General features: G+C 40.4%; 2 protein-coding genes across 21 annotated transcripts; one reads left to right on the forward strand and one right to left on the reverse strand.

The window, feature by feature from the left end:
* Positions 1-331: 331 nt before the first annotated feature.
* Positions 332-16,957, reverse strand: Nt5b (5' nucleotidase B). 11 transcript variants are annotated; one of them, XM_071714227.1, is made up of 11 exons: positions 16,835-16,957; positions 13,864-13,985; positions 5,710-5,877; positions 4,147-4,220; positions 3,838-4,051; positions 3,321-3,744; positions 2,803-2,959; positions 2,466-2,706; positions 2,145-2,382; positions 1,931-2,050; positions 332-1,835 (listed from the first exon to the last, which is right to left on the reverse strand). In XM_071714227.1, exons 1-11 carry the CDS (start codon positions 16,940-16,942, stop codon positions 1,668-1,670), a joined length of 2,034 nt encoding a protein of 677 aa, XP_071570328.1. In that variant the 5' UTR covers positions 16,943-16,957; the 3' UTR covers positions 332-1,667. The 11 variants fall into 11 exon arrangements, with proteins under 11 accessions (XP_071570328.1, XP_071570327.1, XP_071570326.1 ...); XM_071714226.1 differs by lacking the exon at positions 16,835-16,957 and adding an exon at positions 16,412-16,780 and having other exon boundaries at positions 332-1,832; XM_071714225.1 differs by lacking the exon at positions 16,835-16,957 and adding an exon at positions 16,412-16,778.
* On the forward strand, positions 16,482-25,287 carry Secs (Sec synthetase). 10 transcript variants are annotated; one of them, XM_071714245.1, is made up of 6 exons: positions 16,482-16,614; positions 18,473-18,712; positions 19,096-19,369; positions 19,652-20,027; positions 20,226-20,722; positions 20,885-25,287. In XM_071714245.1, exons 2-6 carry the CDS (start codon positions 18,599-18,601, stop codon positions 21,148-21,150), a joined length of 1,527 nt encoding a protein of 508 aa, XP_071570346.1. In that variant the 5' UTR covers positions 16,482-16,614; positions 18,473-18,598; the 3' UTR covers positions 21,151-25,287. The 10 variants fall into 10 exon arrangements, with proteins under 10 accessions (XP_071570346.1, XP_071570349.1, XP_071570341.1 ...); XM_071714248.1 differs by having other exon boundaries at positions 16,494-16,614; positions 18,527-18,712; XM_071714240.1 differs by lacking the exon at positions 16,482-16,614 and adding an exon at positions 16,984-18,179 and having other exon boundaries at positions 18,527-18,712.
* Positions 25,288-25,951: the final 664 nt, after the last annotated feature.

A 25,951-nucleotide genomic window follows, 5' to 3' on the forward strand; every position in this document is an offset into this window, starting at 1 on the left:
TTTATACCACTTCTTACTTAATTATATTTTCCTGATAATTTAACGTTTTTTGAGAATTAAAAATTTTGCGGTTGATTTATTACCGACCGAGATAAGAGTTACATATGGTCCTCTTGTAAATTACGGATAAAATTTTTAATTTTAAAAAATCGACAAAGTATCAAGATAATATAATTCGATAAGAGGTGACACTAATCGAAATTGTAAGAATCACGATCGTAAAATTTTTAAAAATTATGTTTGTGGATTCGAATCATAAGAATTCAAATTAGAATATTTATGAAGTAATATAACGGGATATGTGAGGTAGTATAACTCATAATTCCGAGTCTTGTGATTTCAAAAACTCTAATTTTATTTATTTCTCTTCTTTTGTCTACATTGTGAGCAATATTATAAACTAAAAAGAGGCAAGATAAATAACAAATCTATAAGACACGCATGCCCCAAATATGCTAAAAATTAGTACAATTTCAGTATTAAGGCATTTCTGGTGCCTAGTACAGATTATACAGATTACAATAATATGTTTTACTGTTAATATAGTAACAAAATATTTTCCTGCCAAGAAATATAAATAATTTATAGGGTTTGCATGAATGAAGATTTATATATTGATATTTTCAGAAAGCTTTTCAGGATATCTTTTTAAACCTTAAAGTATTAGAATTATATGTAAAATGGAATAAATTTGTATTATTTTGTATGTGTGTGGGGGTGTGTGCATGTGTGTTAATTTCATATTAATAGATCAACATTCTTTTGCACCTACCTTTCGATTTTTTTCTATCACGTATTTTATGACAAGTTTTTAATATGTCCTACATTTGATCGTATACAAAATTGAATATTGTCTTATTTTCTTGCGTAAAAGCTTATCTAATATTTTTTAACATAAATCTAGTAATTTTTTGTCTTAAATCAGAATTATACATTTTATTTCATTATCTAATGAATTAAAATTAATATCTATTAGCTACTTATGTAATTATTAATTCAAAGAATGATTGTATAAGATTATACTTTATATTTGTTCTGTACACCTATCCTAAATTGCACAATTCACTATTGTTAGAGTTTGTAGCATCTCTATCTTCAACTTCTATCATTTCGATTATGACTTTAGTATAAGCTTACATTGCATATAAAAAGAGCGAGTAATCAATTTTACAATAAGTTCAATGTCGTTGATGTCTTCTACTATCAAAACTTCAATATATATAATACTCCTCAACTTTAATCTATATATATATATATATATAAAATCATACGAAGTTAATATACAACATATACAATGCTAATAAAATCTGTTACGTGTTGTGTATAATTCAATGTTCAATCTGAATATTTTATAATATGAATATTTGTGCGCTAATTATTACATTATTAATAATGTCCCAACTACAAAAGTATTAAATATGTTCTCTCTGAAGAACTATAATCGATATAAGTATTGCAACGTTTCATCTTTTACATCGACATCGTTTAAAAAATCTAAATTACTATGTATACTTTGGGACTAAATATTGTTAACGCAGCTGAAACGCGTCGTATGGTACAATGATTCCTCGAAAATTCTACATATATCATATATCAATCATTTCATTTCTCAGCCAATTTCAGTTACGTAAAATGAAAAGTAGCACCGAGTATCATAAAATATGACTTCAGTTGCAATTCGCGTTTCTTGTAGATAGTCTCATTTGATTAGCTTGCTTCTGCGAATCGCTATCTTCATCGCTACAATCTTCGTCGTGTGTATGCGTAACATTACGTGGCGTTTCCGGTCTCGCATGTGGAATTTGATTATTAAAATGGTCCACATATAAATTCTTCTAAACAAAAAGAAGATATGGAATACATTACTGAGACTTCCATGTCAATCAATTAATATCATGACACACACGACGATGTTTTTATAAATACTCACGGAAGAAGGCCGATTGTGTTCTTCTTCCTCGTCTACCAGTTTAAATGTTCTCGAACGGCTTATCATCGGCGTTTCCATAACAAACCTTTGTTCATGTGCTACCGTACTCTCATGAGGCATCTGAAAGCGTAATAAGGAGGATTTATGACTGTCTCACATAAATAATGTACAACTTGGATAAATCGCGTATCCCAAATACGCCGTAACAACTTACCAGCATGGCAGGTGCTCTGAACATGTATGAAAAGGGGTAGTAAATCAGATTCAAGAAAGTCGCTGCGTACAGATCGGCATACCTTACGACTTGACTACTGAAAAACGTTTGTCTACTTCCGCTACGAAATAGGGAACCCATCATGCCGTAAGCTAAATCCATTTTGTGTGTGACATCCCTTATGGACGCGCGTAACTTGGAAATATCCGGCTTTTCTTTCGTACTACTGTCTAAATTTCTAAACAGAGTAGTTGCGACGTTAATAAAAATACGTTGCGAGTATTTTATATAAAATATTTATACCGATTATATACTACTTACTTATACATTTCCCCGAGCATAACGTCTAGACTCTGTAATTCGGCAAACAATTGACACTTATCGGTCCAAACGTGTAACTCCTGAACCAGCTCGGGGACTATTAAAAATGTCCTCCAGCCCTTTATTTTCTTGCTTTTTAAAATATCACCAAAAATGTGGTCACCAACATATAAGACATCTTTTCCTTTCGCGCCGATTAATTCTGTAAAGACGTCGCACGAGCCTCCCGAGTACACTTCCCCTTTTAATAAAAATCAAGGATTAAAAATGTCACTTGTGGTCAAGCAGAGTTTTCTAAATTACATTTGCTAAAGTTAAGTTAATATTTCTTTGTTACCTGTATGAAGTGGTCCTTTGTGTGTACCAAGTTTTAAAGCACCCGTTCTCGTGTCCACTTGTCGTAAGATTGTTCCTTCTCCGAAGAACAACGGCTTTCTGGCGTCCACCACAATTGTGTCAAAATAGGTTTTCCAGTTTCTATGCGGTTCATCAGGCTGAAATGAAAGTAATGTATCAGAAATCTATTTATACTTAGTATATATATTTTGTGTGAATATGCTTCATCATGAGAGTATATTTCTCGCATTTAACAAGCGAGAGAGATATTATCTTATGAATAAAAAATTTCTCATATACAGATATACAGAATCTATTCTAACAATAAGTTAGATAACTATAAAGAATCAAAATTTTATTAGTGTCATGTTTTATTAAAAATTTACATATTTAATTTCGAGGGATTCTTCAAATAGTTGAAATTATTAACTTTCGTTGAACAAATGACAAATATAGCTCGTTAATTTGTTTGGAGCAATTAATTTCAAGAATGGTGACAGTGAATGAGAAAAAACGTACCCGTGCACCGTGTGGAAAATCGAACAAATAAGTCATAATTTTGTCCGTGAAAACGTAATCACTGTTAGTTAATAAAAACACTCTCGCTCCACTCTCTCGGATTCTCGTAAGGAACATAGGCAACCTCTCGTCCTTCTTTACGTATTCATCTAAGTTCTCGATAGTCTTCGATTTCAGATCACCATGAAGGTGTATCCAATCTACCGCGTTTCGGACGTCCTGAAATATGCTTTTGAAGCTCATGGTGAGCTCACCTTCTTTCACTCCGGTCTTTTCTCTGGTATATTGCGGCGAGTTTGTGAAAAAATCTATCAGACACGCCAGCAGATAGGTCTCCGGTAGATTGAACAAGGTATTGAGCACGTAAACTCTAGACTCGTCTAATTGTAGAAATTTATTTGGATAAAGCTCGTAGACCTGAGAGCTGAAATGGAACAGACAAAGTAGAGATAAGAGAAAGAGAAATAAGAGAATATAAGCTGTGCGAGAAAGGCGCAAGCGTATTTTTATCCCTTACTGTTTCAAGAACTCGAAGCCGTGGACACAGACCAAGATGTTCCCGTAAGCGTCCACTTTCAAGAGATTCCCGTGTAAGGTGTCGAACCATAATCCACGAACGGGAAAACTGGGATCGTATTCGAAGGCCTTGATTTCCTGCGGATACCCCAGGGACACTAGACGATCCTTGAGCAGATTGAAGCCCAATTGCTCGTACTGTGGCGACTTGTATTCTAAAATGTTATATAATATATTTATCTATATCGTATATATGTAATTTCGTTTATCTCAGCTTCTCTTCTAGAAAAAAAGGAAGAGACATAATTACCTGCCAATGTGTAATCCATATCGAAGCCATAAAACTTGATGTTCTCCAAATGAAGACTCCGATTGACGAAGATCCTGCGAAGAGTGATTTATCGATTAAGAAACATAATTACATTGATTTACGATGGTTGTAATTTACAAATTTGTTAAGTACGCGATCAATTTGATTTAATGAGGAAAATTCAGCGAGCGACCTATTGGCGACGATTCGTCTCGGGTTACCGATGACAAACTCGTTCCCCTCAAGATCTTCCTGCTGATAGAGAAATGATAATCGTGGTATTCTCATAATATCGGAATCAACATCTCGCTCGTATTGTATGCCGCTTTTCGAAATAGCAATCATTTTGTTATACGATATTAAAGGCGGGAAAAGCTGATGGGTATATGTTAGATTTGACGTGTTGGACAAATCGCGATACTAAAGCGTTGGTAATCGAGTAACAAAAGATTGTTCTCTCTCATTCATTTATTTTCTTTTCTTGTTGTTAAATTACACTAATTACTGTGTGCCAAAGAAGATATATAAATCTACTCTCCAATATAATAACTTTCACAACGTAATGACTATAACGAAATGGTTCTTCAAATTCTACTATTAATTTTTTAATATTAATCTTAATTTTAAATTTTATATTTTTTAATATCTCGTCCTCGGCAATTTAGCTTAGCTTAAACTCCGTTTAACGCGTCGAATTCAATTTCGATAAGATCAAGCGCGTCTTCCTCGGACAAACGCTTCTGTGAAAGCTCGTACATAGGAGCAGCGGTTGTTTTCGATGTCACTATGTGATTAAATTAATAATCTCGCGTGAAGCCACAAAGATTACGTTATTTATCATCGCTCGAGGCATTCGTGTTGAAAATTATGCATTTTGAAGTCGAGACACACTTTCGGCCCAACTTTCGAATATGTCAGAATCGTCGAGCCCGCGACAGACACATTCCGCAGCAACTTTTTATAGCGCTAATTGCGATCAAACATAGAGTGCGGATCCAACACGAACGTTTAATTTCTCTATTTCGTAATCTCGATCATAAAAAACTTAAAAATTCCCTGGATTTCTTTTATCGTTATCAGTATGATAAAAAAACGGTTTTAATCTTTGACAATAGAAAGTCATAAAGCTAACATCGACGTAAGATGAGTATTCTAATCAGAAAGCGAAAAGATTGGCATATATATATGCATAACAGAAACGTTAGCGACAATTAGCGAACTACAAGTAATTTTAAAAAGAATAGAGGAATACGAGAAAAAAATAATTCCGAAGATTTTGAAAATGTAAACAGCTCTTTTTAAAATCTTTAGAAACTGCTTCGCATTTTCCTATAAAGCAAAAAAATGGAAATATTCTTGTTTTATATCGCTCTTGCGGCGCGGCGACTAGAACGTTCACATCTACATATCGCATTTCCGCTCTGCGTCGGGCTTACATCAGCCGTTTGATTCCCTTTTTCTTTTCGATTCTACATCAGTCGGATTTTCTTCGCGTGAATTGTTTTTTTTTTTACTCGAATTTTTACGAATTTACATGAATAAAATGGAGGACGGTTAACTTACTCATTCTGGACGCACTGTCGCGAATTCGCAAAATTCGCAGTTGGCGAGGCGTCGTCGTTCGCATCCTTCAGCCACATTTTTTCGCGGAATATCAACAAATCATCGGTACCCTGAGATCGATTTGTATTTACGTTATCCAGCAACAATGCATCAGATGCAATAAAGCCGCTAAAGAGATCGGGACAAAAACTCGGGACAATATAGTCTAGAGAGAACTCCGAATTTCCGGTAACAATATAACGATAAATGTGACGTAATATAATAGATGGTATTAATAAATATATCGAGCTAACTCAGATTATGTGTTGTAAGAACAAAAATAAAACTCAATCGGCCTACGCATCGACCTAGAAGTTCTTGTTTCTTTTACGTTCCGCATTTATTCCTTTAGAATATAAATATTTCATTAAAAACTATCTTGTATAATTACTATCCAAATTTAGTACGTAAGATTTTCTTACTTATAATTATACTCGCGATTTGACACACAGAGTTGTAAATTAAAATAAAATTCCGCCCCGAATTCCGTGTAAAACGGTTTTACAATAAAGACATTGTCACAATAAAGAGAATTATCATTTGTCGCGTTACTGGTAACGCTGGGTCAACGAATACACTTTCGATAAATAATTCTAAGATGCAAAAATCTCGAGATGGTTTTTTTTTTTTTTTTTTTTTACCGAAATTGGATAAAGATAAAGACGTCAAAGAAGAGGAAAAAAAATATCGCGATGACCAGCCGATAAAACGTGACACACGAGTACAACACAAAGAGGACGTGTGTTCGAAAGAAAGCTGTTCATACAAAGCGCTCCGCGAAATCTTCCAGCGTATTTGTCAGATCGTCCTGAGTCAGAAAATGTCATCTACTCCCAATGACGCACCACACGCGGACGAAAGCTCTCGAGTCGGATTACCGCAACGTAAGTCGCTGCAGGCTGCAGTTCGAAGCGAGCGAACGAGCGTGAAAGGCGTTGCTTTGACGGTGAAAGAACAAGAAACGACGACGACGACGACGACGGCGACGATGCTGTTCGCTCAATGACCAAACGTCAACTGGTCCGTGGTGAGCCGCCGCGCCGGAGTCGATTAATACACAACGATGGGAGCTAATTCATCGTCTTCCGGACATAAACCTCCCCCAATCCGACGGGGATTGCGTGCAGGACGGTTGTTCAAGTTCCAGCGACGGTTAGATCAGAGTGTTCCGTACATTTGTGATCGCCTGTGGGATTCACTTCGTAATTACGTCGCCGCTACACGACGGCGAAATCGCATGGTGCATCGCCGAAAAGCGTGCGAACGAAAACGTGCAATCCCCCTCGTTCTTCTCACTTCTCATTTCCATCATCGTTTTCTCCTCCGACGCCCGAGTACACGACGCGACGCGAGAGGGAAAGCTCGTTGTTCCTCTTCTTCTCCTTTTTTTTTATATCTATACCGGAGGTGTTCCCGCGAACTTTAACGCGAACGATAAACGGTTCACGCGAATTCAACGCGCCAGGTGAGTCATATCACCTTGTGCTTGGTATGCACGCGTGAGAACTTGGCCGTATCCAGTCTAATTTTAGACGTCCTGAAAGCGTTTCGATCCTACGTTTGCACGTATGCCGAGTGAACTTTAAGTTCCGACAACCGACAAGGCTCACATTACCGTATTGCACGGTATGCGGTGTCCCACCCGTCCGACCGGTACGGATTCGAGAATGCGACTAGAGATCGCATATTTGTACGACTCGATCGAATTTATTGATAGAATGCCAAGTATGCATATAGTATATATATATTTTTTTTTACAAAAGAATGATCTACGAAAGAAAGAAAATGAAATGTACATTAATAATAATAACAATAAATAGTATATGTACATTGCTTTTTCTTTCGGAGTTATTCTCTCTCATAAGATTATTAAAGTTTCTTCTTACAGAGCTGCATATTTCCTTTGTGGCATATTGCGCGGCTGGTACCGCGAAACGAGGCTCGATTACGTGTCTTAATATCTATCTAAGGATATCGAGATGTTCTAACGATCAATTTCGCGTAATCTTGTTAATCGTTCCTAGATACAACCTTCTTGGACGTATCTCGCTCCATAGATTTTTAGTTAAGTCGGTCAAAGCGCTGTACAAGAGGATGTATGCATACCGGCACGCAAGTCACGGGCTGAGGCACGCACACACACACACCCACCGCTTGCACTTTCACCAGTAATTTATTCGCGGTATCTACCGCGCCACGCGTCTACGTTACGTCTGCGCATAAAATGATTTCAATAATCAATTTGCTTGACTAATGACAGGTATAATAAGACTGACGGGAGAAAGAGGGGAAAATTTGAAATTTAAATCCCTTAAAGAGATTTAGATTGAGCGTTATTCTCCCGATTCGAGAGATCTAACATAGATCGCTAATATAGGAGAAACCACAGAAAATTTGAGAGATACCATACGCTGTATCCAACGTACATCGGGCATTACTCGATGCTGTATAGCTGAGGCGTTGATAAAGCGTTTTATGGCGCAACGCTAATAACGACATGAATGAATTACACGCGCGTTTACTATTGCGACGTGCGCAGCTTCTCATCACGTTGCCAGAAGTGTCTGCCAGTGACTCGAAATAAGTTGCGCAGGTTGCGTAAGTTCTTGATAGTTACTTTTATACGTTCACGGTGGATAAAGACGGTGATTACGGACGAATGACCGCACGCACATCGGTGCCCTAAAAAAATGTGCATTTTAGCGAGAGCAATTAAAGTTTTCGAAGAGAACATTTTTTAAGATATATCTACATTTAAATTCTCATAATTTTTTTAAGTTCTTGTTATCACGACATTTGTATGACGATTATTAGAGCTTCGAAAGATTTCTAAGGGAGCGTTTTCAATCACGTCGCTTTACGTGCAAAGCTCCAACGTTTCATTATTAATTTTATTACTAATTATATCAATATAATATCGAGAGGACTTTTAGATCTAAAATTTATTATTTGTTGTACAAAAATTAATTAATTGTTGTTACAAAGAGATTATCTGCCAAACGTTGCCTAGCATTCTTTCGATCAAGGATTGAAAATTTTACGCGTGCAAATTCTTTTCTTTTTGTTTTGTTATTATTATGATGGCGCAATTCTTGTGAAGCAATACTTTGCTTGATTACATTACAACGTCAGTTGTCGTCGTTGCTGCTATCTGCTTAGTGAAGAAACTTGTTTGCGTCGCTGGAAATTTTTAGTCGCTTTATCGCAATTGACTCACAAAAGCGTCTTGACAGTTCTTGGTCCAACAGATTACGACGAACATGCAATACGGGGATGAGAAGAGGAACGCTTTAGCGCCCGTGCGTATAGAGATATATAATACTTTCTTATGAAATCGTTATATCGAGAATAACTGATCTTCTCGCTACTATTTATACGTCGTACATAAATACGAATAAACTGAATGAATACATACCAAAAATGGCTTATTTGAAATTGTATTATACATATGTAAATTAATGATTATTAATTCTAGGTGTAGTGAAAAGAAAAACAGATTTGCCAATTTTCTGACGGTTATTAATTTTAGACAGTAAATTAATTTTATACTTTATACATGCATATAGCTTTTATAGCTTTAAATATGCATATATATTTGCAAAAAAAAAAGGAAGAAAGAGAAAAAAGAGAGAGAGAGAGAAGAAAATATAAAAAAAATAATTTATAAATATATTTATATCCAAATATTTCGCTGAATAGCCGCGGGTATCGTGAGAATTATGAGAATTATAAGTCGGGAACAATTACACGCGATGAAATAACTGCCGTTGGCACAATGAAATTCTAAGAAAGATTGCTGAAGGATGTTGTAGTGTGACGAAACTCCTCTTTATTATCTAATAATACCATTGAGCGCGTTAATCTATCGCGATTAGTCTCTCTATATACGGTTTTGATTGGTCTCCTGCATTGTTCTCGTATACATTATAGTAATGATGGAATAGCGAGCATGTTCGCACTCTTAGAAATACCACTGTAGAAAGGAAGATAAGGCGTAAATATAATGGTTATTTCTGTCTTCAACGAGAAGACGATCAATTATAGAGCTTAAGGAGAGATGTCCTCGAGCTTCGAGATTTGGCGCTACTTCACCGCGTCTAACACAATAAGACGATAAATTTCATCGTTAATAAATCGCGACGACATTTTGTATATTTAGATGCACGAATTAATCCATGATTGACTTGAAAATCGTCGCTGTTACGCCTGTTACTCAAGATACAAGAGATTATACATTCAAAGAGTGTAGCATTAAAATGCAGCCTCAAAAAAATCTATTCTCATATTCCTCGCTGTTTTCTTCACGAGGGACACGACATCCTGGTATACAGTTTCTGTTACAAAGAAAACACGTGTAACAAACGCGAGACGAAAATAGCGCATGTAATGTAACGCGAGTAGAAAGAGAGGAATCGTTTGATAAATTAGAATCAGTTAAGCTTCGTCTATAACAATAAGTTCGAGTCTCTCTTCTTTTAAATTACGATCTTCCGTGATCCCAAGATGCCATGGATATGACCGAATCCGCGCGGATGTGCCGGTAATAAAATCCGCGAGTTTGATACAGCGGAGGTGCCGGATTCAAAGCGGCAATAATCGATCGCGAGCGATGCCTCCGAAGAGGAGGCGTATACCTCTCGGTCTTCGCATCAGCCCCGTTACACGAGCACTGCAGATCGTTGTGCAGCAAGCGTGCGCACATTATCGGGAGATGCGACGCCGCGTGCATATATCCTCGGTTTCCCGGACCACGTGAAAACCTATATTTTCCCGGACGCAAAATCGATGGCCGCGACACGACGCGCGAAAACTCCTCGCTCGCGCGAGGAAATTCCAATCCCGGATGCCGCCGGATGCGAGAGAACCGGGAGGATCACCGTGTAGCCAAGGTTCGCGTCTCGTCTCCGAAGAAGACACTTAAATCTCTTTCTCCAAGAGATATCGTTGTCTTCGATGCTCGCGCGAAGATAAACGAGTGACCGAAAGTATATACCGTCGCATCATTCCTCGCCAGTACGCGATGCGCGTTAACTTGAATAGCATCGAAAAGCAATCGCGCGTGTCGCAATATATCTCGCAGGATGTCTCTGGCACTAGGAAGTAGCGTGATCGAAACGCGAAGTGAAATGAGTTAAAATTAGGCTGAAAACTCGACATTACTGACCCGGGCCACCCGGGGCCAGATTCTATAATTGGAGTAAGGTTTGCCGGTGAACTGGCGCGGGCGGGGTGAAATTGTCTTGCGCGTCGGCCATCGAAGTCGCCTTATCGTCGTATATTAATAACACATCAATCCTGACCTCACTCCGCTTTCACCCCGGCTTAATATGCAGAATCCTAGATTTACCTGTGCCCCAGTTCGCGCTTATCACTGCGGGCGCCGTGCGCCGTGCCCTCGATGTAGCTGTCCAGGTCTTGCTCGCTACGATCGTTCCTGGTCAGTCTTACGTTAAGGCCGAGCATGGTACGGTGGATCGATTCCTCGGGGAATACGTTCGAGTCATCCGGGAATCGCAACCTCGGTCCTGCACCGTGAAATTCGGAGTCGTCTCTTCGTCTTCCAATTAAAGGGTTTTGGGTCCCACGGTAATAAAGCAAGCCCGCAATTCGTAAGACCCGTATCTTTACGTGCGGCGATTCTCGACAATAAGAGCGGTATAACCGCGACAAAATGTGAGACAGACCGACAGACCGACAGACCGCGTTGAATTTACGAGCGCGAGTCTGCAGAGCGCGACATAATTGGAGCAATCGTCCAACGTTCGCTCGGCATTTAAAACTGGATTTTACGGATTGCGAGTTTGTCTCATTGCGTCGAACCCTCGACGATCCGTCTCCGAAAAAGTTATTTAGAAGAGAATAATGGCCTTGCACGCTGATAATATAATTAGCGAGATGCCTCACACGCGGCGTATCTGCTCAAGTACCATTTATCGTGCGATATTTTCCAACGCGCGAACTAAAGTCCAATTGCAGAGATAGATTAGATATATTAACGCCTAAATAAATCGTGCGGCTCGATCTAAAATTCGGGAAAGCTACAGGGAAAGCGACGCGTGCAGCTACATTAATTAAAAAACAAAACAAAAATAGAGAGAAGAAGATAATTACCAATAGCGTAGCTCGCCGGCGTAATGACCACGTCGACATTCCGTTGAGTCATCGCGCAAAATAACGTCGCGAAAAACTGATTGCCGATCACGTATAGTCCTTCGAAGCCCTCGCGACTTCCGTCCCACACGAGCGGTAATGTCGTAATGACGGGACGGTACTTTCGACCGTGAATCCGTGAACAAACAACGCGATTCGCGGCCCGACGCGAACGGAGAGGCGATAAGAATGCAGCGGATCAGAACCCGAGGGTCAAATCGCGTGTCGAAAGCGATGGAGAAGGCAGGATAATCGCGGCTCGCGTGATATACGCCGCGATTTTCATCGTTTTCTTATATTCTCGGACGTCAAGTAGCAACGAATCTTTCGGGTCAGAAGGCGAGAACGAGCGAACGAGAATGTGAAGCGGGAGCTTCTGCCGCAGCAACGATAGTATATGTACTTTATACTATCGTTAGCCTTGAAAAACCACGAGAGAATAATATATATTTCAAAATCGGCCGTGTATCGACAGTACGTGTTCGGATATGTGTTTTTGGAACGTGATATATCTCCATGTCCTCAGCAGAGATAACGGTGGTAATAACGTATATCGTTGCTCTTAATTATATTGGACTTACACTCAAAAAATCCTTTACATGTCAAATTTTCATGGCTTCTATAATTTTCATTTTTAATTAAACGATTATATATTTGCACAAAGAATTTAACAGACTCGGTCTGTTAAAGGCTAAAAAAAAGGCTGCAGATAATGCATCCTCTAAATTACCTATTTTTAATTTATGGTTTATAAGGCGAAGAAACTTTTTTTCCACACTCTTCCTTCAAATAGGATATTACTTGGGGAATATTTTACATATATAATATATTACATATTCTCTTTAAGATTATTTTTCTTACGGATATGTATTTGTGTATATCTCGCTGCGTGACATTAGCCATGGAGAAAGAGAATGTCTAGCAGCTTCCCGAAATACTTGGCGACCGAAGTGTATCATTTAAACGAGTTATTTTTGTACGGTACACATGGATTCGTTTTCGAAAATGCGTAGATTACATCGGTATTTTCGATGCTGTCGCAACTATTAGAACGGATATATTATTAGACCGGAAATATTCCAGAAATCTATTTACATACTTGTAGTATAACCTACACCCCACTTAACGTTGATTAAATCGTCACAAATTAAATTTAAAGCTGATCGCAAAACCGTCGCTCGATAATAAGAAGCTTGATAATAAGAATATGTTTTACAATCGCTATTTAAAGTACTCTTTAATTATTTGTATCAATAACGAATAATTAAATTTATGATTCTTATCTACGCATATACTTAATCATTTCTGTAGCAAAGTTATATTATCTATAGAAAATGAAATTATTAGATACTTGTGTTTTATTTTATTTAGACAAATGCACTCTGTCTATATTTTTTTTTTATCAAAATATATTCAGTGTCGCTCCCAGACGAAACGCATCGTGTTTAAATATTGGGCGTGATTTATCGCTGTGTATTAAAAAATATGAATCTAATTTATAACTTATACCTATATTTAATTTTATTTATAATAATTAATATTTATTTATATGTAATGATATAAATCTAATCTTTTCAGTGTTTAATTTAATATTATATGTAACTGTTTACCTGATTTTATTTTGCATTCAACTTTCTGAACGCTCTTACAGCTGTTAAGCTAAAAGACAGCTTTCAATCGTGATGTACGGGTATCTAGGGCTGCGGTCCACTTGACGCTACAAATGCTTTGGAGCGTTCTTCTTCTCCTTCTTTCTTCATTGAAAGAAAAGAGAAAAGGAATGCTTCGAAGCATTTGTAGCGTCAAGTGGACCGCAGCCTAGGTCGCTGAATTTACACATTCGTTATCCAAATATTGAATATTCAAAAGGAAAACGCTGTCGCACAAGAGCTTCGAACTTGTGTGACGTAAAGACGACACAACGACAGGTGTACACAGGTGACAAGCGAGGCGGCATTCACTAACCTTTGGCTGGCCTGCCGGTACCACTTCTTGTTACCGCTCGGATCGTTGTCGTTCTGTGGCGTGTTAGGCCCCGTGTTCTCCTGATCTCCGTGCGCATTGCAGTTTTCAACCTCCATGATTAGCTGCAAACGCAATTTATGCAACATTCAATGAGATCTGATGAGATCTTTTCTCCGACACTCAACGCTACCATGCGTGCATGTGTGCGTGCGTATTTATGCGTGTGTGTGTGTGTGTGTGTGTGTGTGTGTGTGTGTGTGTGTGTGTGACGATTGTTAATATATATTTATATATTAAGAGATAAATAGTCATCAAATTTAATATTTAATTCTTAATAGCAAGACAAAGTTAGCATCAAGAAAATTCTCTCGCAAGTAAAACAGAAAGGATACGAAAGAGCTCTAACGGAAAATCTGCCACGTAATGACTATGGCTGCATTCCATATTTATTGTCACTTGTCAGTAACTGTCCTGAAAATCTATGGTATACGTCATTGTCATTATACGTAAAAGGTGTAAGGTTCGCGCCAATATTCGCGCTTATTTATGTTTCGTAGCGCGCGGATCGAACGTTTTGTAAGAAATGCAATAAAGGCGAGGACACCATGAAACCGGCGCGCGGCGGGCGGCGGGCGGCGGGCGGCGGGCGGCGACGGTTTCGACGGGGCTCGGTTAAACCGGACGGACAAGCGAGGGAAATTGCCTCGCGATTTACGATCCGTCGGGCCTCTCTGCCCGGTCGCCGGCAGTAAACCGATATCGCGTGTCGCGCCGAAATCCGAGCTCGATGAAACGATCGCCGGGTTTCGAGTTCTCCGGACGGGGAGAAGGTGAGAAAATACTCGGTTAACCGGGCGCAATCGCAACCCCGCAATCGGCCGACGCGGACGGCCCGGATATCAGCGACGCCGGCGGTGTTATCGCTCTCGCGTCGGAATCGTTAATCACAGGATCGACGGTGACTCGCCGAATTCGAATCGAGAATTCGAACCGGCGAGAGCGTCCGTTGCTCCGAAATCGTCCTCACGGTGTAGGTATTGTTTACGCGTTAAACGCGCGGAGGGAAGGTAAACAGCTTGTTCGCGCTTTCTCGCTCTTTCCCTCACGCGTGCACACTGGTGCACACACGCACGTACGCACGTACACACACACACACACACACACACACACACACACACACACACACACGCCCATCGGCCCACGCACCCTTCGCGCCGTCAACGTAAGGTTAGCGCGAAAACGAACGTCCGTTCTCGTACCTCGTCGGCAAGATCCCTTATCGCTTTTTACGACGGATGCGAAAGTTGGCGGTTCCCGCTCGTAAGAATCGCTCGTGACGCGCTGCGAACTGTCATTTGAGGCTCGACAGACCGGCCGATATCCAAGCGCACCACACCGCACCGCACCGCACCGCACCCTCCTGCGATGCAACTTCACGGCGTACTGAGGTCAATTCACTGAACTGCGGCGACCTCGGCCGGCAGGTGCGCCAACCGGTCGCGGCGAAAAGTCCCCAGCGCGACGCGCGCGGCGGAAACGGATGCGCGGGGGATTACGAGGCCCAACCAGGTCCAACGGGGACGCGACGCGTTCCTGATTGTGGCGGCATTGCCGAGCGACGCGCGAAAATGCAAATTGGAGTAAATGATACAGAAGTCGCGGCATGCAAAAGATGCATTCTTGGGAATCGAGAAAATGATATTTTGTTTAATGGCGTCGAGCTCGAATAATTAATTTCTCAACGACAAGTTTTGCGCGTTTTTCGCATGGCGATATGTTTCGATAGATGCAGCATGCCACTTCTTATAGAATATATATTATCCTTAAACATGCATGCGTGTGTAACGCAATCTCTGAGCTATAATGCATTTCGTAATATTTTACTCTCATTGCTTTCAGATAATTCGCGCTTTTTTGCCCTCGTAGGATTCTTTTTTCTTATCCGATGCGTTTATAGTAGCTTCTCGAAGTCAGGAGGGAAAGGTTAGTCGATACATAAATCATTAAGAATGAATGTAATAATTAATATAAAGGGAGAGATGTACAGGAGGGAAAGGACAGGGATCGATTCCAGGAAGTCGCGTTACAGCGTTCACTCTGGTATCTTCGCACACTCGCCGACTCGCCCGCAATATCGGACATAAATAAGTACCAAACGCAAATTGCATCGCGCGGCGCTGCAAAGATGAGATGTCATTCCCTCCTCCGCGACCTCCGCGACCTCCGCGACCTCCGCGACCTCCGCCCTCCGCGTTCTCTTCGAGATCGAGAATACACGACTTACACCAGTTACACGAGCAAAGTCGCGCTCTTTCCAAAAATCATTCCAACGAGATTAGTCCGACGCGTGCAAGGCAGTGCAAGGTGCAAGGGGCTGAAGAGACTGAAGAGAGCTGCGTCGAGTCTCCTACCCCTACCTCCTCTTCTCCTCGGATTTTCGGCGGCATGCACAGGACGACGGAGAAGGGCGCGCGGCGCGCGGCGGGCGACGCGGGTTTTCGGGGGTGATTTAAACAGGGGAACGTAATTGAAACAATAAATGGTGCACCTGTCGGATGATCGAGGCGCGAATAACGCGCGGCGCACTCCGACCCGTGGAAACGCCGTTGCCGGGCTCGCTCTCGCTCGTCCGTGGCGTCGTGCGTGACCCGTGAGACCCGTCGTCGCTCCGTCGTCGTCGGCCGTGCGCCGAGATCCACGGTGGTGCAGCGATAGGAGGAGTAACAGTAGTAGGAGGAGAAGCGAAAGGAGGTAAAAGCCCGTGTCTCGCGGTCCTCGCGAGCCTCCACCACGCGTACGCGCCGCTCATCATCGTGCCCGCCGTCGACTCGTCGCCGTCGCCGTCGTCGTTGACGAACGTCGCCGCGGAGCAGCTGACAGCCCGTCGTTAACGTGAAACGATTGCGTCGTTCGCGGCTGGTCATCGCGTATTGCGTAAAACTAATCCGATTTAGGCGGCGACCTCGCTTACTCCGTGCACCCCTCCGGCCTCCGGCCTCCGGCCTCCGGCCCCTCTCGTTGCATCTCTCCGCGGCGTATCTCTCCGTCTTCGCGTTCGCGGGTCGCGGGCCTTCACCATCCACCGCCGCCGTCGGCCCGGTCGGCCGTCGGCCGTCGTCGTGCGTCGTGCGTCGTGCGTCGTGCGTCGTGATCCGTCGTCCGTCGCGTCGCAGCGAGATCGCTTCTGACGGCCGACGGGGAAGAGGGAAGAGGGAAGAGGGCGAGGAGCGGAAAGGGAAGGAGGAGGAGAAGGGACCGATTGACACGCAGTCGTCGCAGTCTCCTCTCGCCGCTCGCCGCTCCCGCTCACGGTACGCTCCTCTCCTCTCGAGTCTCTCGCGAGAGCGACGCGTTGTCGCGCGGTGCGCGGATCGCGGTGACAAGTTATTATCGCGTCGCCTGTCGCCTCGCGTCTCGAGTCTCGCGTCTCGCGGGCCCAACCCACTTTTTGACTCGCGGCGGCCGCTCGCGCCCGGTCGTCTTGTGCGCCATGTACCCACGGTGATCCTCGAGCAGCTTCCTCGGGCAGCGTTATTGCCCCAGCCAGCGAGCCGCGATAGCCCCGGAGCCCCCGGGTGTCGCGTCGCGTCGAGTCGAGTCGCGTCACCCCGCTTCGCCTCGCCCACTGCGCCTCGAACGGCTCGAACTCGGGACTCGGGACACTCGGGAGTCGGGTATGGAATTTTGCGGGACGACGGCGCGTCCACATAACCTTTAAAGCCACCGAGGAGACCGTCGCGTCGCCCGTCGGTCGTCCGTTTCCCCTCGGCCGACGGCCACCGTCGCCGCCGCGTTCATGTGTCGACCGTCGTCCTCGGCTCGCCTCCGTCGGCAACGCTCCGGGTCACATCGCGGAAACGACGCTCCGACGCTGAACGCGATCCGTCGAGGACGAGAAGCCACCCCCCCTTTCGTCCCTTTCGCCCCTTTCGTTCCTTCGCCACCCCCCGCGTCCGCTCCGCGAATCTGCGACCCCGTTCTCATTTGCGCTGCGCTCACCGCCGACCGACGGCACATGCACTACGTGTTTGTCATGCTGTACCTGACGATATTCAGTTTCATTCTGTTCTATTTATTTCTGATCATGCAGGACGTTATCACGAGGATACAATCTCGTATGTACCATTGAGTTTTATTTTTTTTTCTTCCACTGTTAATAAATTCAGTTATTCTTCACCCCACACGGTGTTTTGTGTTTTCATTTCGTACATACACGCTCCACTTCGCACACACACGTACCCCGCAATTCCCCCCATCCCCTTCATTCTTCCCTACACCCGCCAATTCTGCACAGATTCTCACGTTCTGTATCTCGTGTAAGTATGCGTTGAGAGAGAGAGAGAGAGAGAGAATCTTGCGTTGCGATCATCCTTGTTTTCTTCTTTTCGTCGGGCAGAGCGTTTCTTTTCGGACGTTATGATTTTGTAATGGCTTACTGGACCAGCTGAGAGTGCATTCGCTTTTCGTTCGACACAGTCCTCTAGATTGTTAGAAGATACCTGGTGATTCGGTCTCACTCAAACGAAACTATCGTATTAGTGCGAGAATAAGGTCAATTTTTTGTTTTTCTTCTTTTTTATTTTTTTACTTACACGAGAGTATTCTGTAGCTGAATGAGAAGAACGACATGACCGCGATAATCACTTTCTGCTGATTATCAAAGCAATGGTGTACTGAGAGGTCGACTAAGCGCGTGGACTAAGTAATCCAGGAAGGCTCGTCGCAAGTTGAGAAGATGAATAATCAGGCGTTTAGTTTGGCGGAGAGACTCATACCGTCGACCTACGTGCAGCAGGGCCTGAACGCCAAGAAGTCTCGCGAGAACCTTATACGGCATTTCATCGAGCATGTAAGTCTCGTGTCCATTTCTCAATCAATGTAGATTAATTTCCCAGTTTTTAATTTATTTTTTATCCTTTTTAAATATTCTGTCTAATGTCCATTTCTACCAATACGGATTAACTTTAATCTCGGTCCAACTTGCTTTCTCGGTCCAATCTTCTTCCAGTTCTAAGAAATGGAAAAAAGATAAAAAGTAAGTTAAACTGAGATTAAAGTTAATCTAGATTAGTAGAAATGGACATAAATAAGTTAAACCGAGATTAAAATCAATCTACGTTGATAGAAGTGGACACTGAATGACTGATAGAGCAAAAAGCGATCTCTGTGCGTTGGCGTGAAGCAAACTCTGTGAATGTACCTTCTTACAATATGTTTATCTGAAAATGACAGCGAAAATGGCCAGAGGAGGGCTGGGACGACGCAACGATAGAGGCGTTTCTGTCGGATCTGTCGCAGATGGACAGCAACAACTTCCCCTCAAATTGCAGCGTCGGCGAACGCGAGGCGAGGATCGTGTCGAACATCGTCGCGAGACGACACTTTCGTATGGGGCACGGCATAGGTAGATCCGGCGATCTGGAAGAAGTACAACCGAAGGCTGCTGGTAGCAGCTTAATGTATAAATTAACTAACTCCTTAGTGCTTGAAGTTATACGATATATGGGTAAGGAGATACACACAGGGATATGTATTTAGCATAATAGAGTGAATATGAAACATTTCACGCAGATTTAATAATCGCGTAAGAAATTAATTTATTTGTGGTCTAAAATGGCAGAGAGAAGAGAGGGATTATGAGTGTCTTGATGAGTCAGATTAATCGGAAAAGTTCGTTAACTTTGCGATTTATTTCTTTGTTTGTTTGTTTTTTTTTTTTTTTTTTTTTTGGTCTGGCTCTTTTCGTTTCATTATAGACGTCTAACAGGCGATATTCTCGATCTCGCAGGAGTGAAGAGCATAGCGGGCTGCTTTCTATCACCAATGGCTACAGGAATGAGCCTAGTCCTATGTATGTTAACGCTTAAGCAAGACAGACCACGAGCGAAATACGTTTTATGGCCTAGAATTGACCAAAAGTCTAGCTTCAAGTCTATAATCACGGCCGGATTAGAGCCTATCGTTATCGAGATGCAAATAATAGGGGACGAATTAAAAACCGACATGCAGAGACTCGAGGCCCAAATGGCAGCCTTAGGCGAGAGTGTCGCCTGCGTACTCACGACAACCAGCTGTTTTGCGCCCAGAGCGTGCGACTCTGTGGACGCGATCGCGGCCCTCTGCAGTCAGTATAACATACCGCATCTGGTGAATAATGCATACGGGTAAGTGGAAAGATGCATAATTTTTCATGTACATCTCTATAGATCGATATCTTGGCACTAAACAACCGCATCCTCGGCTCTAGATCTAGAATTTTTATTCGGAAATCAAATGTTGATCTTATTGTTAGTTCCAAGATATCGACGTGTATTCCGATTTAAAACGATCTTACTAAATGTATTGCACTATATTGCTAAAAGCTTGCAGAGCACAAGATGTATGCATCTCATACAAGAAGCGTCGAGAAAGGGTCGAGTAGACGCTTTTGTTCAAAGCACGGACAAGAACTTCCTAGTTCCAGTGGGTGGTGCCATTATAGGCTCCTTCGACAAGAATCTCTTAGATCGCATATCGAAAATGTACCCAGGACGTGCGAGCGCGAGTTCCGTTATGGATGTGATGATAACGCTGCTGAGTCTTGGGATGGCAGGGTACAAACAATTGATTGCTCAACGTAAGGAAATGTATTCTTACCTGAAAGAAGAATTGGGAAAATTAGCGACAAGGCATGGGGAGAGGCTGTTAGACACTAAGGGCAACCCGATATCCATGGCTATGACTCTTCAGTGTCTGAGCCATCAGCACGACAACAAGCAAGTTACTATGCTAGGATCAATGCTATTTCTGCGTAACGTTAGTGGTACTAGAGTAATAACGACCACGGATTCTAAGCACATTGTTTCACATAAATTTGAAGGTATATATTTTCAAGTATAATTTAATAATGTTTTTTAGAATATATTAAATTTATTAAAATATGTAATAATATATAGATAATAGTTGTCTCCGTAAATTATCTTAGATTCTTATCTAAGATAATTTCTGTTTCGTAATATGTATTTACCTTAATCGCTAACAGGCTGGGGCGCACACAACAGCAATTATAGAGTTCCATATCTGACTGCTGCGGCAGCGTTAGGCATGAAGAGATCTGATGTGGATGCATTCATACAAAGATTGGACAAAGCTTTAACGAAAGTAAGGAGGCGTTCAGCGCCAGTAACGCCTACCGCTTCACTCGCCGGTTCCAGCATCAATGGAGATGCAGGTGGTACTGGTGGACCAGGGGAATCTAGCACAGCCTCAACCAGCCGTGCAAGTAGCAAAGACAGTCTAAGAAAATGAACCGTAATCAACGCAACTGGCCAGTCCAATCAGCACATTAATCTCAATTTGTAAGTAACTTATCGCTTACAAATTGGCATCCATAGCATGTTTCTGAGAAATACAAATTTGGTACAATTGTTCCTTTATAAATATGTCAATCACGTGTTTGTGTGTTGACAGGAGTTTTACGAAATGTGAAGAAATTAAATACAAAAAACCTGAAATTTTTTAGATTGAAAATTAGATAATAAATTTTTTATAGGAAAAGAGAGGGAAGGAGGATATATATGTGGAAACATTTCTTTTCTATGATGAGATGTCGAAACAAAATCCATTATTATGTTAATATTTCATAATACTAAAGGAAACAGTGATTACATGTATTTTCACAGACACATGCTAGATATAAATGTACTGATTCGTCTGCCCATTTGCGTTGAGATATTGTCAATTTAAATCATATACCAAAAGAGGATGAGTCTTCAGACATTAAAGAGTGATCAAAATTAATATTGGAAAATGACTGGAAACACAAGGCATTCTCGGATTCCTATGGCTCTATTTCAGAAAAAGATTTAAGTGATAAGCGCTGGCTGTCGATATAATTGTTGAGTATGTTCTTTGTTGAAATGTATATGCTATTATTTATAAAGATAACAGGCAACATTGAATTGAATTCTTACATTTAACTCTTTTTTCACCTTTTTGCTTTCTAATGCAGTTTGATATAAACACATAAGAGACATGTATCAATTAAAAGAAATTGTACGTTTGCTTTATATAATACAAATTCCTATTTTAAAGGAATAACTACGAAACTTACAATTCTGTCGATACATGTAGCAATATTCGCTACTCCAATTGTTTATAATATTTATCATGTTATTCTCTTCAAAGCTGTCACGTTTCTTATATAATTTATTCACTTATACGCACTTAATAGAATCGATTGTTATTGCGTCGTGTTCTTTTGTTATCCTTAAACGGAGACTACGACATAGAGAATGAGAGTCTTTTTCTTTTATTTAAGCAGAGTATATTAGTGTTTATGGCACTAGTAAAATGATATATTATCTGTAAAAAAGGAAGCAGTAGTGAAATATTTATGGAAACACTATTAGGAAAGTATGTCAAAATTTAGGTACATAGTACACATAATGACACAACGTGGTATACGAACATGTTACGAACATTGAGTTTATAGAAAGATTGTAATACCTTCTCGCGTATGTAGGTATTGTACGTTTAGTTTTCCAAGAACGACAAGAATTAGAGCACAATATCGTATTATTAATTTGTTTTCAATGGTTTTTTAATGATAGTATTATATTTAATTGTACTGTTGCGTAATAAATAGAGTATTATGTATCTAGGAATATGTTACGGAAATATTAAAATTGTTTGACATATTTAGTACTATTCGCAAGCAAGCAACATCAACATACATACTAGATACTAACAGACACACACAAACATACATATTTATACATACGAAGAAGTATGTTTATATATATATAGATGCCTGCGTGCATAGGTATATATACAGATATATTCATACTTGTGTAATTCGTTGCGTATAAAGAATAGTTTATTTGAAGTTTCATGCGATTTAGAAAATGGTATATTGAAGTTGTATTTATAAATATTTAATAGAGATAAAGGAGAAGTAAACCGATAGGGGGGAGATTATTAGTGTTGTTAAAATTTTATCGAGCATACATATAATTTATAATACCTGTTGCACACTTTCTTTAAATAGAAATATTAATTATTTATATTATATATTGTTGACGTTTGGATTTTGTAGTTGTACATTTTATGTCGAATGTTCAAAGCGAAAAATTATTAGACGGTAAATCATCTGGTAAACTAACGACAGCGCAAAATGACTATAAATCACCGAAGTTTTCAAAGTGTATTATTATTATGAGCGAAAGAGAAGCAATGATACACGGAGATTAGCATTTAATTAAACGCTTAGTTGATGGCTTATTAGATCGACAGAGTGCTAATTAAGATTTTGTGAAGCTCCTTATAGTAATAATTATCATTATTCAATACATTATATCCTACTAATAATTATAGATTCATATTTTTCAATTAATTATAGTCACTACGTGAACCTCATATAAAGAACCGATCTTTTAGTACGTATATAAATATATACTTTTTCTTTCCAAAATTTATGATATTATAATTTACAGGGTGTTCTAGATCCCTACACCTTTTTATCCATAGATCATTTGGTATTTTCTAGAGAATCGGTTCCAAAATAATCAAAGAAAAATGTAAAATGTAGCTTGATAGATTTGGAACCGTACCCATATGGCAATACTTATACTTTTAGACAAGAATATATAGGTATATACAAGTTATATATACTGCTATTGTATTGCGCACTTTTCGACCATTCGTTATAAATTATATGTTTCTTTAATTATTTATTTATCTCGAGGAGGAATATTACATGCAGAAAAAATCTCTAACATGTAGTACAAGAACTTGCAAAATTACCGCTATAAGGGATCGTGTATGATGCTATAATAGGAAATACATTGACGTTATAATATTATTTAATAAAGAGGAATATATATGTTGTGTGTGTATATATATATATATACACATATATACATAATATACATGTATGAGCGATCTTTATACCATGATATCTCGATGTATTCAGGCTATTATCGAAAAATCACGCCATCTCAACTATATCGATAATAATCCACATCACCTATGAGTTTGCATCTTTATATTGAAGATTTACCTTTCACTTTGCATCAGCAAGCAATAAGTATGACGTAACGCGTATGATTCTGCGGGATTATCTTTCATTCTATGCTCAAGCAAGGAAACATTGGATTTTCTCGAAGAGCAATAGACAAATCAGCCTATATACGTATTTATATACATGTATATATACATATGCATATATGTGTGTGTAATAATAGGAAAACATTCTAGGACGTACGAGGACCTACTGACGTACGATGATCCTATAACTCGTACTCGTGACATTCCTATGTAAATAAAGAAGTCTCTGTCTTATTTTTGACTCACCTCCATTTTCCAGCTGGGTTTCGTGCAATAAAGGGCCAGCTTACTTATTACACATCGTTAAACGCCTTTCACGCAACAACGACGATCTTGCGGACCTAATTTTTCCATTTTCCAATTTCTCTCTCCCTGAGTTTCGCGTCCGACACAGAATACAGAATCGGTCCGGCTCCGACTGCAGTTTCATTGTCTTTTTATATATATAGATATATATAATACGAAAATATATAAAATGATATTCTAAATTCTAACACAAACAGACAGCGAATGCGTCGACTTGAGAATAGTTGAGAAAACACCTACGTTCGCATGAGAACAAATGTGTATTTATATAAGGAGAAAAATAAAAAAGAATATATATTATATATATACATATATAAATATATGCAACCGAGTCGCTGTATTAAAGTTTAGAGTGTCGGTGTGTAATTGTGAGCGAGCAGTTAAGGCTTATCTCTACTATCGAATATAAATATACGATATGATAAGAACGCGAGGCAAAAAACGAGATAACTCGCGAACGCAAAACGTGTTCTCCGAGGAGTATTTGGTTTTTTTTAACGATGCGACATCCAGGACGCGCCGGAGAGAAGTCCGCGACTCTGCTGGCATTGTACATAAATTTGCTTCAACGGCCCATCTTCAAGACACGTGTGGGAAGCAAAGAGGGGGCCGCCTCGCGGCTCGCGGGAGCGCGTGGAGCTGAGAATCACGAAGATGGTCCTCTTCGATGGGACATTCGTCGCTCGTAAAAGCCAGCATTCCGAGTACCTAGATAGAAGCGAAAACAGGCGAAACGATCGAGAGGAAGAAGATTGTACAGGATCGCGCGATCCGAGTGCGAACGAAATGGAGACGACCGCGGGACGTCGCGGCGTCGTCTCGATCTCTTCATATTGTTTCCGCCTGACTTTCCTCCGGCCGCCGGCGATTTAAAGAATGACACGCTGAATATTAATCAAATAATTAGCGAACAATGTAAATGGCGTAATGTACGCGCTCTTCCCTAAATATGTGATTACCGTGTAATAGTCAGCGCTTTATTTGTAATATACGCAACTATATTGGATAAATAAATTAAAAACTGTTAAGCGACGCCACTTTGTTGACTTAAAGGACGAGTGCATGAAAATATAAAGAAATTTCTTTTAAAAGAAGTAGATTGTTTCCTGCTACGTTTTGAGCTATATAAAATCATTTTGCGACATATCTAAATGTCTGGAAAATGAGGTGAATTTATTTTAAATCTTTATATGATTTGTCACCTATATAGCATCACCCTCTCTACTTGTATTCTTGGCTTGAGATCACTTGAGATAGACAAAGAAAAAGAAGATAAATCGTTGCAAAATTGAAACCTTTGATATACTTTTTTGACTTTTGAGTATATCCCTTTCTTGGGAAGTACTGACTTTTATAATCCTTTTTTCAATCTCTTCTTAAAAAACAAAAAAACAAAAAAAAAGAAAAATATAATCTGAATATATTGACCCATTAAGAAAAAGCATAAAAAGGTAGGGTTTGTTGCTCCATGATTTCTGCGACTGTACCTCCCCCTTAAATTGAAAAACTCCTTGCCAACATCTCGGAGCGTTATCACGAGCTTCAATAATCTTATCATGAGTCTAATCTTTCGAACATTTCAGGCGAGAAAAGGCGACAAGCTTTCGCGTTTTCCGTCGGATTGAAACGGATTGAAATTAATGTAGAGAGATTGTAATGCTGTAGAAATGTAGAGAAATTAATTATGTAGAAATTT

Source organism: Temnothorax nylanderi, unplaced genomic scaffold (assembly GCF_030848795.1).
Source record: "Temnothorax nylanderi isolate EJ_2023f unplaced genomic scaffold, tnyl_v1.0 TNYL_tig0137_pilon, whole genome shotgun sequence".
Taxonomy (NCBI): domain Eukaryota; kingdom Metazoa; phylum Arthropoda; class Insecta; order Hymenoptera; family Formicidae; genus Temnothorax; species Temnothorax nylanderi.

Bases quoted from the DNA above. Each gene is read 5' to 3' on its own strand.
- Nt5b (XM_071714225.1), bottom strand. From the start codon at position 16,675: ATGATGAGCGGCGCGTACGCGTGGTGGAGGCTCGCGAGGACCGCGAGA. The intron at 2,383-2,465 runs GTAAGTAGTATA...TACTCTGTTTAG, and splicing joins ATGCTCGGGGAAATGTATAA to AAATTTAGACAGTAGTACGA. The intron at 2,051-2,144 runs GTAAGTTGTTAC...TTACGCTTTCAG, and splicing joins TCAGAGCACCTGCCATGCTG to ATGCCTCATGAGAGTACGGT.
- Secs (XM_071714245.1), top strand. From the start codon at position 18,599: ATGAATAATCAGGCGTTTAGTTTGGCGGAGAGACTCATACCGTCGACC. The intron at 19,370-19,651 runs GTAAGGAGATAC...TCGATCTCGCAG, and splicing joins TGAAGTTATACGATATATGG to GAGTGAAGAGCATAGCGGGC. The intron at 20,028-20,225 runs GTAAGTGGAAAG...TATTGCTAAAAG, and splicing joins CTGGTGAATAATGCATACGG to CTTGCAGAGCACAAGATGTA.